This window comes from Triticum urartu, chromosome 1, assembly GCF_003073215.2.
Source record: "Triticum urartu cultivar G1812 chromosome 1, Tu2.1, whole genome shotgun sequence".
Taxonomy (NCBI): Eukaryota; Viridiplantae; Streptophyta; class Magnoliopsida; order Poales; family Poaceae; genus Triticum; species Triticum urartu.
In genome coordinates this window covers 56746010-56761169 of record NC_053022.1, presented here as the reverse complement: position 1 = coordinate 56761169, position 15160 = coordinate 56746010, and the positions used below count along the sequence as shown (strand labels likewise).

The 15160-nt window shown below is 43.7% G+C and overlaps 1 protein-coding gene and 1 long non-coding RNA gene across 2 annotated transcripts; one reads left to right on the top strand and one right to left on the bottom strand.

The window, feature by feature from the left end:
- Nucleotides 1-5004: 5004 nt before the first annotated feature.
- On the top strand, nucleotides 5005-6641 carry LOC125555988. The gene is made up of 4 exons (XR_007304976.1): nucleotides 5005-5561; nucleotides 6005-6053; nucleotides 6186-6239; nucleotides 6459-6641. It is a non-coding gene; the product is annotated as an uncharacterized LOC125555988 (long non-coding RNA).
- Nucleotides 6642-13492: 6851 nt separating this feature from the next.
- Nucleotides 13493-15103, bottom strand: LOC125555888 (BTB/POZ and MATH domain-containing protein 1-like). Its single transcript, XM_048718723.1, has one exon. It carries the CDS (start codon nucleotides 14745-14747, stop codon nucleotides 13647-13649), a length of 1101 nt encoding a protein of 366 aa, XP_048574680.1. The 5' UTR covers nucleotides 14748-15103; the 3' UTR covers nucleotides 13493-13646.
- Nucleotides 15104-15160: the final 57 nt, after the last annotated feature.

Sequence of the window (15160 nt, the reverse complement as noted above, 5' to 3'; positions counted from 1 at the left end):
TTTAACGGTAAATTTTGGGAGTGTTGGCTTGGTCTCCTCTTGTGATCTTGTGACAACATTTTACCTTGTCGGCAAAGAGAGTCACATTTTACCGTTTATTAGTTCTGATGGTTTTTATCTTTTTTTATTATTTTCTGACTGGCAGGATGAATGCCCATAAAAATGTACTGTAACTTAAGAAAATAGCAAGGCCGAATGGCGGATCCATGTCTCGGGATGATGCGGTGGCTGAACAGACCCATAACTCATTATCGTATTTGCTGGGATTGTATCTGAAATTGCGCAAGAGCGCTAGGTGCACCTTTTTAGAAAATATAGTATGTTAAAAATGATAACAATTACACTAGACATTTGCAATGCCATGTGCAACCAATGATATCATTGCACGTGTAACCAATGACTCCATTGCATGTGCAACCAATGAAGGTCGGATCTAGAGTTTTCACCCTGAAACTCGAAACCCAATATTCAAAGTGCACCACCAAATCGAAATCACCATGTGTGTTGTCCTCACCACTTTGTTGAAGAAGGTGTTGTGGCATGGTGGGGCATACCCACACATCATGATTATAGGAAATCTGAATTATCCCATGGCAATACATGCCCGGAGACAGCCGCTCGCATGCATAACCTTGTCGTGGGCATCACCATGCGACAAAAAGGCATGCATGCGAACACATATCGCCGCATTATGCAAAGAGTCAAATGTTTTCATGGGAGTCTCGACACCTCATCCACACGCGCTCTAGAGCCATTGCGATGGGGGGGTTAACGACGCCAAAAAAAAGTGGCCAAAAAAAGTGCAAGCGGTAGCCACACCATCTGCAATCCACCACGTCTCTGCTTTGCGCCACCATTGTTGATGTCGCATCGCAGCAAAAGCTGCCTACCAACTTCCAAACAGTCGCTGGACCACCAGCCAGCCAGATCATGGGAGGAAGTGATTCGTTGTCGACCGTCGTTATCTAGATCAAGGGTGCCCCAATCTGCCGCGAAGATCCATCGCGACTGGCATTGACGGTCTCACGTCGCACCTCATAGACCTCCTAGAAACGCGGGAATGAAGCGGTGACACCGTGCCAGGGGCAAACCACCACCACCACAAGCATACCTGGCCAAACGGCCCGGCCCGGCCCATCGTAATCGTGCCTGGCCCGGCACGACCCGCCAGGGCACGATTACTATACGGGACGTGCCGTGCCGGCCCGCGTGCTGCACCCCCAGGCCCAGGCACGACCCAGTTAGTAAACGGGCCGGCACGTTGGCCCGTTTAGCACGGTGGGCTACATATTTTTAGCCTGTTATTTGACGCACTGAGCGTTTTTAGCCTATTTTTACATCTTGGGCCATCTATAGATGTATAAAAAAATAAAAACGTAATTGGGTCGTGCCGTGCCGGCCCGCGTGCCCAGCCTCCAGGCCCAGGGCGTGCCGCGTGCCGGGCCCGAGCCGTTTAGCCCGTGTCGTGCCTGGCCCAAGGCGGGCCGTGCCGGCGTGCTCACGGGCCGGCCCGAAAAAAAACGGCCCATTTGGCCAGCTATAACCGCAAGGGGTGGGGAGTGTTTGGATGGCATTACAAAGTTTCATAGATTTGAGATAAAATTGACATAATTTTGCATGCTTGCATGCTTCGATAAAATTGACCACTAGTACGCCTCGACATGTTTGCCGATCGATTTGTTATGTCATCCTACCAAAGTGGATCTAGCTTTTCGATATGTCGAAGAAAAAACCTTAGGATAAAATCTTCCATAATGTTTTTTTAATTGACTTTCACAATGTTACAATAAGGGGTAAAGTTAGCTAAGATTTTTAACTCATAAATACCGTCACAATGTCACAACTAGGATGTAAAAAGTATGTAATTTTTTTTACTCCCCGGTCAGGGTCTTCTGAACTGTCTCTTTAGTAACAATCTATTTGGTTTCAATTAGATTTTTTTAAATATTTGTTATTTTAAATTCTGTAACTTTATTCGTCGTGTCTGCTCCTATTTTACCTTTTATCAACGTAAACACGAAAATAGCTAATGGAGATCAAGATCCATGGAGCCCTTAATTTTAAAAAATAGAAAAGCAATTTTTAGGTCTTTAAAAAATGCAAAAAATACACACATAGACATGGAGGTATTTGCCTTGTCTTCAAATTTTCATGGAGAAATACATTTATATACGAGCTATACAAAAATAAAATATCACATATTTCTAAAACACATACGATTCACTATAAAAGTATATGATTTTTTTTGTAGAGTGCACTCCAAAGCGTATTTCCTGATGAAAATTTACACACATCTTGTATACATCTATAAATACCCGTGTATTTATTTTCAGTTTTTTTATGAACTTAAAAGGTTGATTTTTCAATTTTAGAAAATTTTGTGCTCCATGGTGCCTAAGAGAAAAAAGAACTCACTTTCCTTCAAAAAGAACTAATTGACCTATATTTGGCTTACATGCATTCCTTTGAAGAGCTAAACCGAATATTTAATACTCCCTCCATTCCATAATGTAGTGCATATAATTTTCTTTGAAAAGTCAAACCTCATCAACTTTGACCAAGTTTATGGAGAAAAATATTTACATCTAGAATGCCAACCATATATCATTAGACTCATCATAAGACATAGTTGCATATTTTATATATTTGATGTTGTAGATATAAATAATTTTTCTTTATAAGCTTGGTCGAAACTTGCAAAGTTTGACCTTTCAAAAAATCTATACGCGTTACATTATGAAATGGAGGGAGTATATTTTTTGGGTCAATGAGTCAGACAAGAAAATAACTGAGGAGCAATATGACATCTCAACATGTCTCACATAAAATTTACTCTATTTTACCGTTGTTGAGAAATATTGTACAAATGCACATACTTACATACATGCATGTATCCTCACCTTCACCTATATGAATGTATGCATGCACACCTTACCGATACGAGCACTTATGACAGATCGAGCCGTCAAATCTTAGGATCGATGAAGCCATCATATATGTTTCGAAGCTAACGGAAACAACGTCTTCCCTTGAACGAACATCACAATTTTTGGAATAAATCCATGAAAATGCTCAATCATACAAAGTCCAGGACTTCAATTCGGTTGTACTGAGTCAACCACACGGAACCTAACTGTCTCAGTGCGCTCGGTTCATTACTTTGTTTATTTAGCAAAACATATATTTTACTCTTGTGCTCAAATATAAAAATATGTACTTGAAATGAAGAAATTAATAGTAAATGCTTGCCGTTGTTTCGGAAAAATCTCACGATTTGATACTCCTTGTTCTAAATTTATGTCTATACTAGGTAAGCGTGAACAACCCTTCAGTTCATACAAAATTACATTTTTTTTATGCGTTATGTTAAACTTTGACTACTGATGTTGCCTTAAATATTCCTACTCGATGCATGAAAATGATATTCTTAACTTCTCAAAAATATTTCTACAATACTATAATTTATCTGTTGATACATAGACTGTGTCAAGTCTCTCAAACGTCTTGTATTTATGAATAGAGGGAGTAACACGATACTAGTAAGCATGATACATTACAATTTTGTCTTCGGAGTATGAATGAGTGATCAAAGGTAGTACATTTCAAAGACCGTACTACCAATATCTAAACATCGCCCCTCCTCAAAATAATCATTGTAGGGAATGTATCTGAACATCATCTTTTTTTAAATTGGAGAAGGAGTATCAATTATTATACTTCCTCTGTCTCAAAATTCTTGTGTTACATTTGTCTAGATATGAATGTCTCTAACACTACAACGTAACTAGAAATTTCTAAAAAGACAAATATTTAAGGAAGGGAAAAGGGAGTAATAAGGAAAGAAAAAAGCATGCTTGAACAGTTCGGTCCCGAGGGAAAGTAGACGATGACGGTGCGTACAAGTTGGTGCCGCGTCCACCGACAGATGACTGGGCTGCATGTACTATTGGACGACAGGCTGCTGCTCAGTGCCAACAGAAACAGCTCACAGCACCGAAACCCACATGCGAAGCTGTACCGCCGTATCTTATCATATCTTCTCTCGACGACCCTATTGACCTGTCGTCATTTCCGGTTTTTTACTTTCCACTTCAGGGCTCTCTGTTGCTCACTTTTCATGTCTTTCGCAGATTTGCACCTTTTCTCTTTTCCAAATCTCGCACGATTTTATCCATGGTGTACGCACGAAAGAGACCGAGAGAGTGCCGAAACCATAGAAATCATGGAGCTAAAACAAACCAAATTACATTTGGAAGGATATTTTATTGTGACATGTGGAATTACATTACAGTTTTTAGCATTGTAGAAGTGCATGCTCTAATCAAACCAAATTACATTACATTACATGCTCCAGCCAATGCAATGCAACCAAATTACATTACAGTTTTTACATGCAGTTTGTCATCCGACGTTGCCGGTAGATTTCTTGACCAGTGTACAGTATCATAAAAAATGTTTGGTCGAAGGGTACATGTGACTGGAATTTCATTAAGTTTCAATCACACGACGTACTCATCAAATTTTCATCTTTGCTTTTGTTCACTGCTTTCTTGTCGGTATAAGCCGTCTTTTCAACGTTTTTGTCCACACTGTCTCTTCTACCTAAGAAATGCCTTTCACCTTGTCTATCGGCTTTCTCTCTCTCCCGTAACCAACAACTCTACCGCATTGTCTCGCAACCCACTCAAATGACTAGGGTTTAGAAAAAGGGTGGGCAGAAAAACAAGTCATGTTTTTCCAAGAACATTTATTGTTTAGTTTTTTTTTTAGAAAAGGAGGATAACCTCCGGCCTCTGCATCTGAGAGATGCATGCGGACATTTTATTGATTATTTTCGAGGACTTTACAAAGTAGAACAATAATATGCCTGAATCCATCATCTTGGCAACATCTGCCGCTACTCATATCCATACCCTTTACCTTGAAGCAAAATCCCTACCGATTCTAAATCTGGTGTGTTTTGTTTCAAATCAACTCAACACTATTATGAATCTCTACTCTCTACTATCTAAAAGAAACATAAGGTTCCCTCTCCCTTCTTACGTTAACCCTTTTCGTCCGACTCTCGCTCCCCACATCGTTCCACCTGGTTTTCTTTTCCCTTGTTTTTTCCTCAATCAAAAAACCGCATTTGGTCTGTCAAGAAAGAAAATCCACAACCCGGCCCGCTCCTCAAGTCATCATCTGCTGCCCCAGTCGCATGCCCGTAAGGGTTTCCATGCCTCCAGAGCGGCGGCGGCGGCTGGTAACACTTTCGCCAAGGCGTCGGCCACTGCGCTCCCCTGCGGCGGGCTCGAGGGGATCTGTGCCAGGCGCGTGCTGCGGAGGAAGCAGCTGCCCTCGGCAACGGCGGCGTGGACGTCAGAGTTCTCCGCCCCTCTTATGCCATCAGACCAGCAGCTACACCGGATCAGGCCGCTCGAGGTGGACGGGGTTGGAACCGAGGTGTACTCCCTGACCAGCGCTCCTACCTCAGCATGACGGCGTCGCTCCTCCAACTTCCCTCACTGATTATAGTCTTCAAAATTTTGGCTCGTACTACCACCACCTTCTGTACGCAGGTAAACTGTTGCTCCCGCCCTCCGCATGGCAAAATTAGCTTTTCGTGCATGGCTGTTAGATAGGGAGAGATCATCAGATGAGAAGGGTTCATGCATACAGCAAGCGCGGTGCACTCACACATACATGTCATCTTGACTGCAAGTGCAATTAGCCAGTCCATCGGCCTCGTGCATGCATGCACATGTCATGTGGTCCTTGATCAAGTACTTAACTGAGTGATAAAATTACTGTGGTTAACTTCAGGGGAATAGAATTATTGCAATTTCTTCATTCAGGAATCAGGAGCAAATTATTATGCACTAGCACTAATATGGTTACCTTCGATGGGTTTATTGCCTGCATGTGCTTTTTCAAGTTTGTTTGTGTGTTTTCTCTTCTGGTTGTTCCTTTTCTGCAAGTGTTGTCGTATAAACGGAAATGAAACTCACTTTCTATTTTTCAGATGTATAGGTAAATGTGAGTCGGCCTTCAAACTCGCCAAAAACCGATATGTACATACATTCAAGGGTTATCATTCTCTTAAATCTCGATGAATTTATATCTGTTTACATTAGGAACTGAGGGAAATAGGAATCATTTTGTTCGTGATACTTGGTTACATGAGCTTTTTCTCTTCTGTGTAGGCCAAAATTGTACAAAGTTATCTCCTGAAGTTATATCGAAGTGACTTCTATGAGGTAACCATCTAAATTACTTTTTAATATTTGTTACAGGCTCTTGTGTTGAAGGGATTTTCGCTTGGTCAGTCTCTTAGCTTTTAGTATTTCAAGAATGAATTTATAAATGTTGCAGTAGCAGGGGATGAAACTGTTAAAAATAGGGACAATGGTGTTCAAAAAAATAGGTACTACTATCCGCTTCCATACATTTGGACTGATGTTCTGTGTCCATTTTAGGTTCTGAAAAATGAAATGCGGTAAAAAGTAAAGCCCAGTTGCAGCAACACGTTTAGACTGCAATGAAGAGGAGCCATTGTTGATCAGGCTGCAAGGTCAATAAACAATGTTAGTCCATAATGTTGCTTAATATGGATGAGAATCGTAAAAGATATATTTTCATGGATTGATAATGCACCTCTAGAATGCTTAGACCCCGGTGCAACGCACGGGCAATTACCTAGTTCAAAAGAAAAAAAAACTCAACACTGTTAGATGGCCTAACATTGTCCCCGCCCACGAGCGGAGCATGTTCCATAGAATTCGAGAAACTCCTGGGCTTGCTTAGATGGGGCATGTTTTTTATGTACTCCTCGGTGTTTAGCTTAAGTCTGAGCTAAATATTGAAGAGCGCACAATAAATACACCTAATTCAAACATGCATGCTATTTTGCTCTAGCAACTCCGTAGTAGACACACTTTCGGGATGCCACATTTTTAGGGACATGTATATCACAGAACTGTAGGTTGAAGGACATATCGAACTAGAAGAATATCATTAAAGATGATGGCAGATTCCTTAATGTCCAAGTTACCCTCATACTCTACTAATTCTTGATGGATACACCCTGGCTACTTCTGGTACTCCCTCATCTACTAGCACCCATGTGATTGAGCGCTTGGCTACGTCTTTCGTCGTCGATGATAAAAAAATTAATATTGCGATCACTCACGGGTGCCTTTTCGTTTTCATGGTGTCCTCCGTCCGTCTGACCTAACTCGAACATCATTAGTTGAAAGGTCACGATATGGGCTAGAAATTTATGTTTAGATTAAGGCAATAATTAGGGTTAATTACATCATGGCTGATGCAAACCATCACCGGACCGTGCCATGCTCGATGACGACGTACCTTTGTCTATTCTTTACAGGACACGAATGGCCATTAGTTTTACTTAATCGTGCGTGAACTTTCTCATGGTTGGCTCTTTTGATTGCTGCAATGGCCATTAGCGTTTAGCGGTGCTCTCTAGGCTCCAGCTAGTCATTGTCAACCTTTGGTTGGCCTAACTTCTGCTGGTTCGTATTCTATTTCCTTTTTATTTTATTTTTGTAAGGTTACACCCCTGGGTTTGCTAATGCCTCGTTCACGAGAAAAACTCTTTTGGTTATATATTAAAATGGAGTTATATTGATTGATTAAGTCGTATCTAGGCAATACAAAATCATCAAAAATTCACACCCGGCTTGCGCGTATCAAAATACACAGCGCAGAACAATACAAGTTAGGCCCAATTCTTTTGGTAGTACCCTTTAAAAAGAATGGATGAAAGGCGAGTAACCTGCAATAAGAGAAAAATCAATATGTGCGTGGGTTGCGTCCATCCCCCTAACCCCTTCTGGCTCTTGGCTTTGATGTGCGCCCGAGGCTTTCTCGTCACCGCATAATCTTTAGATCATCTAGAACATTCAGAGTGTCATGGTCTTCAGGGACGAGCAGCTTCAGCTATCCTCCATTGTCCACTCATCCTTGCCATCAAAATGATCTCGTTGTTTCGATCATCCCTCGAGCAACGGATTGAATCATGGATTGGTCGAGAGCGACCTGCCAGAGTTCGTTCGAGTGCTCGACCATTAACCACTCTCAGCACTTAGCGACTGGGGCGAGCTAGTGAGCGCCAGAATTTTTTTCCCGTTCAGTTTTTAACTCTTTTTTAGGGGTAACTGTTTTGTGTTTGTCATGTGATTTTTTGACTCATTTTTTAAAATTAAGTTTTTTTTGAAATTTCAAAAACATTTTTAAAATGTTTTCAAATTTCTGGAAAACACAAACATTTCTTCTGAAATGCGCGAACATTCTTTTCTTAAAATTGAACATTTTTAAACCTTTTGATAACATTTTTATGTAAAGTGCAAACAATATTTGAAAACATGAACATTTCTTGAGAATTCGGGGTACACCATATAGGAGCTTCGACCGAGTTCATGGCGGATCCACCATTTTTTTAGAACGAAGACGCTAGAAGCATCCGGCTTTAAATTAATAAAGCCCTCAGGCATCAGGTTCAACGGAATACAATTTAAGACAGATGAAACTTAAACGTTCGGTCCACGACCGTCGTCCAAAACGCTGCTAAGGTTCAACGCAACGACAATATTACATCCAAACAAAGCATCCAACGCGAAATCATATCTAACAAAGACTCCCACGAAATCTCCAAAAGTTTCAGCTGCTCGGCGGAGCTTGTCTTGCCAACACCTGGATATTCTTGATGCGCGTCATGGCCTCCGACATACGCTCAGCATCGCGCTTCTTCTCCAGCGGAGTCCACGTCTGTAAAAAAAGATGACATTTGAAGATCACATCCGCGGGGTGGCTAGGGAATTTTTTCTCAATCGTAATTTTGTTGCGTGTTGTCCACATCGCCCAGAGCAACGCCCCTACGCAACGCCATGCAATTCTACTACTAGTCCCTTTCGTAGTTTTGAGTATGGAGATCAGATCGTTCCCCGAGGCTGGATTCCAGTTCGTATAGAAAGCTTCCCTTACTGCGCTCCATACGAACCTGGCCAGGTGGCATTTAAAAAAGATGTGGTTTGCATCTTCGCCAAGGCCGCATACAGTGCAAGTGCCATCAGCCGGACCGTTGCGTTTTGCCACGTTATCCGAGGTGGGCAGCCGGTTCCTAAACATTTGCCACATGAAGATTTTAATCTTCAAGGGCAGTCCGGCCTTCCATAGCCCCCTAGTTATGTCAAACGATGTACCTTTGGTTAGCTTGTTATATAGGGACTTAACCAAGAATTTCGTGGAAGCAGTCAAGCTCCACTCAACCGAATCAACACCCGTTCCTAAGCGGTTGGAGCCTATAAGCTGTAACAGGCCCTCCCAAGATACACGCTCGTCGGTGGAGAGGGCCCGCATAAAGTGAATCGCCGGGGGGTCAACGCGGAGCACATCCCCTACTGAGATGTTAGTGTCAGTAGCAATCCGGTATAGGTTGGGGTGGCTTTGCCAAAGGGGGGAGGCGCCCAGCCAGTGATCGAGCCAAAACCGAGTGGAAAGGCCATTGTTGATCTGAAATTTTGCCCCAATAGCAAAAGCGGGGCGTACCGCTTGGATCCCTTTCCAGAACGCGGAGCCCTTGGCCGAGGCCGTGAATGGAGTGCCATTCGGGAAGTACTTAGCTTTTAGCAGTTGCGCCCAGAGACCCGTCTCGTTTTGGGCCATCCGCCACCACCATTTGGAAAGGAGGGCAACATTCATTAGTTTGGAGTTAAGGATGCCCAGACCTCCGAATTTTTTTGGCCTACAAACAGCCGCCCACTTAACTAAGTGGTATTTCCGTTTGTTACCAGTTCCTTCCCAGAAGAAACGGGATCTAGGTGTGTCTAACTTAGCGTGCACTCCGTCAGCTAGTAAGAACATCCCCATGGTGAATAGGGGAAGGGAAGAGAGGCTCGAGTTAGTTAATATGAGCCTCGCCGCCGAGGACATAAAACGCCCTCTCCACGGGCTAACCCTATTGGCCACTTTCCCATAAAGAGGCTCCCACTCTAAAATGGAGAGCTTGCGGTGAGAAACAGGAAGCCCTAGGTACTTAATTGGAAAGCTCCCTAGCTTACAATTAAGTAAGTTTGCGACTCGTGCGCTTTGCTGGTCGTCCATCCCCATGGTTATGACCTCACTTTTGTGAAAGTTTATTTTGAGTCCAGAAAGGATCTCAAAGGCAAGAAGAATAAGCTTGACCGAGGCAACACTATGGTCGTCTGGCTCAAACAATAGCAAGGTGTCGTTGGCGTATTGTAGGTGTGACACACCACCTGGGATGAGGTGTGGGACGAGCCCCTTGATGTGACCGGCCTCCCTGGCCTTGGTCAGCAAAGCTGCCAATGCATCAGCCACAAAATTAAAGATGAGTGGGGAGATGGGATTGCCTTGTCTTAATCCTTTCCTGTTACGGAAAAACTTCCCCATTTCACCGTTAACAATAACCGAGGTGTTGCCACTCGGGATCAAATGCATGATCCGATGGACAAACCCTGCCTCAAAACCCTTTTTGAGGAGGACCTCACGCACAAACTCCCAGTTTACGCGGTCGTACGCTTTTTCGAAGTCTAGCTTGAGGATAATACCATGTCCTCTCATTCGTTTAAGTTCGTGGATAATCTCTGTGAGAACAATATGCACTTCTAGAATGTTTCTACCTTTAAGAAAAGCAGTTTGGCTCATATGAATTACTCGTTGAGCAACCGACGCTAACCTAGAGGCGTAAGATTTAGCGCAAAGCTTGAAAGGGACGTTAATGAGCGTGATCGGGCGGAACAACTTGATGGAGTCCGCCCCTTTGACCTTAGGGATTAGACAAATCGCCCCATAATTGAGCCGCGCGAGATCTACCGTACCCAGGGCAAAGCCGTTAATAATAGCTTGGAAAAGGCCTCTAAGAAGCGGCCAAAACCTTTTGAAAAACTCCACCGGCCAGCCATCCGGGCCTGGGGCCGTGTCGTTCTTCATTCCAGCTAGCGCTAAATCAATCTCTTGCGGCGTAAAGGACACCATAAGGGCGTCATTTTCCTGTTGGGAAACTTGCTCAGTCGGTCCCCATAAGTCTTTCCTTAGACTTAATCCTTTTGCTTCCGCTGTTCCCAACAGCTCTACGAAAAAATCGTATATGTGATTAACGATTTCGTTTTGGGAAACCAGAATCCCGTGCGATGATAGCAATCAAACACGTACCCCGGGTAGCTAGCAATGTTGTATGGTCTGGCCCATTAAGGGGTTTTTCCCACCGATTTTAGGAAGGTTCTAAATCCTTCCCTGAATCGTGATTTTTTCCTTCGGGTCCACCGGTTTTTCTTTTATCTTTGTCATGTTTTTTATTTTTCCTTTGACATTTTCTATATTTTTACATTTTGATTTTGTGAAATTTTTTCAAGTTTGCAATTTTTTTTGAAATCATGAACATTTTTGAAATCTCAAACATGTTTTGAATTTCCAAAAATTTTATGAATACACAAACATTCTTTGAAATCAAGAACATTTTTTGAATCCACGAACATTTTTTATTTCTTGGACATGTTTTTTTAAATCAGAAACATTTTTTGAAACCGCGAACTCTTGTTGGAATTTTGAACATTTTTTCTAATGGTTGGATTTTTTTAAATTTAGAACATTTTTTAAATCCCAATTTTTTTTGTTTTTCAATAACATTTTTTAAATCCCAGACAAAAAGAAATGGAAAAATAGGGGTGCCTCTCCATGCGCTTGGGCCGGCCCAAAACGTGCACGGGAGGGATATGTGGTACGCGTTTCGTTGGCGTGTAGGTGAGGAATAGGACCTGTCCCAATTCATGCTATATGGGAAAAAAACAAACTAATTTGCCTATATATCCAACGGAAGCTCAAGAGGATACTACACTGCACCGCTAGGCACCCTGATCTTGCCTCCGTCGTGGTGGTGTTACCAATTCAGGTCATCCCGATAAACCTCCCCATGCCAAATGTGTCGCCGACGACCCAAACTAGGCAACCCGGTGCTGGTCCTTCGCTGGTGATGCCACGGCCGGCCCGTGTTACCCCGCCTCGGTTTTGTTTCTTCCCCATTGAAATAAACTTAAATGAGAAAAAGAAAAAAGGAAACCCAATTGCCTGCAGAATAGCAAAAATGAACATGATTAGGCAAACACTTATCGAGAAGTGCATGAACTCATGGGCATATGAGCCCACTTTGGAAAACTTATTTTTAAATGCCAATAAATTCTAAAAAAAGTCTCTCACACACATCTTCGTATTCTATGTGCACTCGGAAAGTTTTGCGGAAAAACAACCTTTTCTTTGACCTGTGCAAAAAAGACAAAACAAAGTGTGGTGGAACACTATTTAGAAGCACTGAAATTTTTATTTTTTGCAAAGGCAAAATAAAAAATGATTTTTCTCACAAAACTTTGTGCCGAGCACACATATTCCGAAGATGTCTGCGTGAAATTTTCTTTTGATTCTTTTGACATTTTAAAACGTGTTTAAAATGCATTTTTTGAAAAGTGGGTTCATATGCCTTAATGCACATGCGTGCAGGACGTGCCCTCTCAACGCTTATCTTCTCTGGAAACACAGACACGGACATCACCGTGCACACTCACTCACATTCAAATCCATGAATTAAGAAAGAATCCTTATTTGACACTGTTTTAAATTTCGTTTCCCTATTTAACATCGAAGAAATATTTCTTCCTTATATAACACCAACTTTAAATTTTGTTCCCAATATAACACTTCCGTACATTTTTTGACCTAATGGTGTTAAATGACAAATTTACCCCTGGCACTAGAAGGACCTAAGTCAGGTCAAAGTCATTCTCATTGGCTTCAACCGGCCCACAACCCGCTTGCACAAGAACACCGATGTTGGAATTAAATCTAACTCGTCTATCCGTGTCTTGTACGCATACATGTGTATGCATTGATTTCGTATACAATAGAGTTTGGTACTCTGAAAAGGCTAGCTTGTGTTGGCAGCTGATACATAGGTACACTGAACCCTGACCCCAATCAGAAATACTAGCAATTAAAAATCCCAAGGCACGACACGGTCCAAAAAAATAAAAATAAATCCAAAGGCACGACACAGTCCTTTTGTAATCAACTCGGCGTGTCCTCGTATTGTTCGCGTGTGTCGTGTGCATGTTTCGTCTAGTCGAGCCGTCAATCAAGCAAGCCCCACGGCCATGTTGTTTTATACGTGTGCTGTGTGCATGCTAGCTTAAAAAATCCATCCAGTAAGGAGTTAGCGTATGTGTGATCTTCAGGAATATGACACCATTCTGTTACACTAACCATGGATTCCACCCTTAAATTGGACAGCAGAATAAATAAAAGAACTGAATAGATGTATGAGGGTAGAATTGTCATTTAACATTGTTCGCATAAAAAAAAGATGAAAGTGTTATATTGGGAACAAAATTTAAAGGCTGTGTTAGATAGGGAAGAAATATCTTTTTAGTGATAAATAGGGAATAAAAGTTTAAGCTAGTGTTAAATAAGGAATTCTCTCATGAATTAAAGCTTGTCTACATAATAATAGTCTTTTCAGAACTTGGATGTCTGTTGAAACTTGAAAAGTGGAAATCATGCATCTTGCTAGCGACGAGAACTCATACGAGCCCAGTTAACGCACTAATCCTGCAAGGAGCTACAGGGGCCCTATGCTATGCTTCTGTCGCGGCAATATACTGCTTCATGACGAGCTCCATGAGAGCAGGGTGGCAACCCGTCTTCAGCTGCTCGAAGTCACGCGTCGCCATGGCTGCTTTCAGATTACCGGGCTCGGAGAGGAACCGCGTGCAAGCCTCCTTGAGCACGCGGCAACAGTGCTGCTCCGCCAGCGCTAGCATGGCGGCCACCGAATGGACGCCGATGTGGCGGCACAGCTCCTCCTCGCAGATCAGCTTCAGCCTCTCGAGCTTGTACCTGTCCGCCCCCACGAGCAGCGGCTTCGCCATCGTTGCCAGCTCTACCTCCTTGGTCAGCGCGTCCGTGTATATGAAGTGAAGCATGGCCTTGAAGACTGCAGCATCCATGCCGTCGACGCGTAGCCTCGTCGTCGCGGTGGTCAGCGCGAGCTCCGCCTTGAAGGTGGGCGACCGCGCGGCGAGCATCCACCTGTGCGCCGCGAAGGTCTCGCCGCTGACCTCGATCTCCACGTCCACTCCCTCCTTGGACTCCCACAGGAGATCTGCGAGCTGCTGGTGCAGCTCGCTCGGCGGCACCACGGTACCCGTGGATGTCGATGTGAGGCCGGCGCGGTAGTCGGTGGTGTGCACGTCGAGGACGTCGACGTCGCATAGGATGGACACGCCGTCATCTTTGAACTGCTTCTCCTTGTCCAGGTCTTTGGTCTCCACGAAGTTTCCCCAGCCCCAGCTGTGTTTGGAGCTCGAGTATTTATTGGCTTCGGCTGCGATGTTACCTTTGGTGCGCCATGGCTTCCCGGCGTGGTCGAGTATGCTCATGCAGATACAAGCTGTTGCGTCGCCGGTCTTGCTATGGCTGGCGTGCTCGACATAGAGGGAGAGCCAGCCGTCGTAACCCATGTCGCCGTTCGGGTAGCACTTGATTCGCCAGTTGTGGCCGCCGACGCCGAAGGTGCCTGACTTGACCAGCGTGCCGTTGGCCGTCGTCTTCAGTGTGCACCCGTCGATTCTGAGCAAGTGGGAGCCGGTAACCTGCGTGGTGGTGACAATGGTGCCGGTGGAGAGCTTCTGACGGCCGGCGCCGCGGAGAGCAGAGATAAGCGCCGACATCGACATGGTCGATGCCAAAGTGGATTGATCAATAGACACTCAAGCTTGTGATGTTTAAGGATTGAGTTTGGGGGTGCATCACAGGCGACGCGTACAGTAGTTATAGCAACTTGTCAGGGAGAGATGGATGCAGGCGTTCGGCATGCATCACAAACTTAGGTGACCAATGCAAAATGTGTGCATGCATGAATGACCGAGAAGTATACGTAGGAGTACATGAAGTTTTAGTCGTCAGATATTAGGAGGTTTAATGCCGCATCGATTGTGTGGATCATGGAGAGATTAGTTTTGGGACATGCTTACTGGGATTTTACGAGGGAGCTACTGGGAGTTAATTCATGGTATATAAGTTTTTTCGAAAAGAAGGGAGTCCCCAGCCTCTGCATTAGGCTAGTCATAGTGGGAGTAACTTAGGTAGT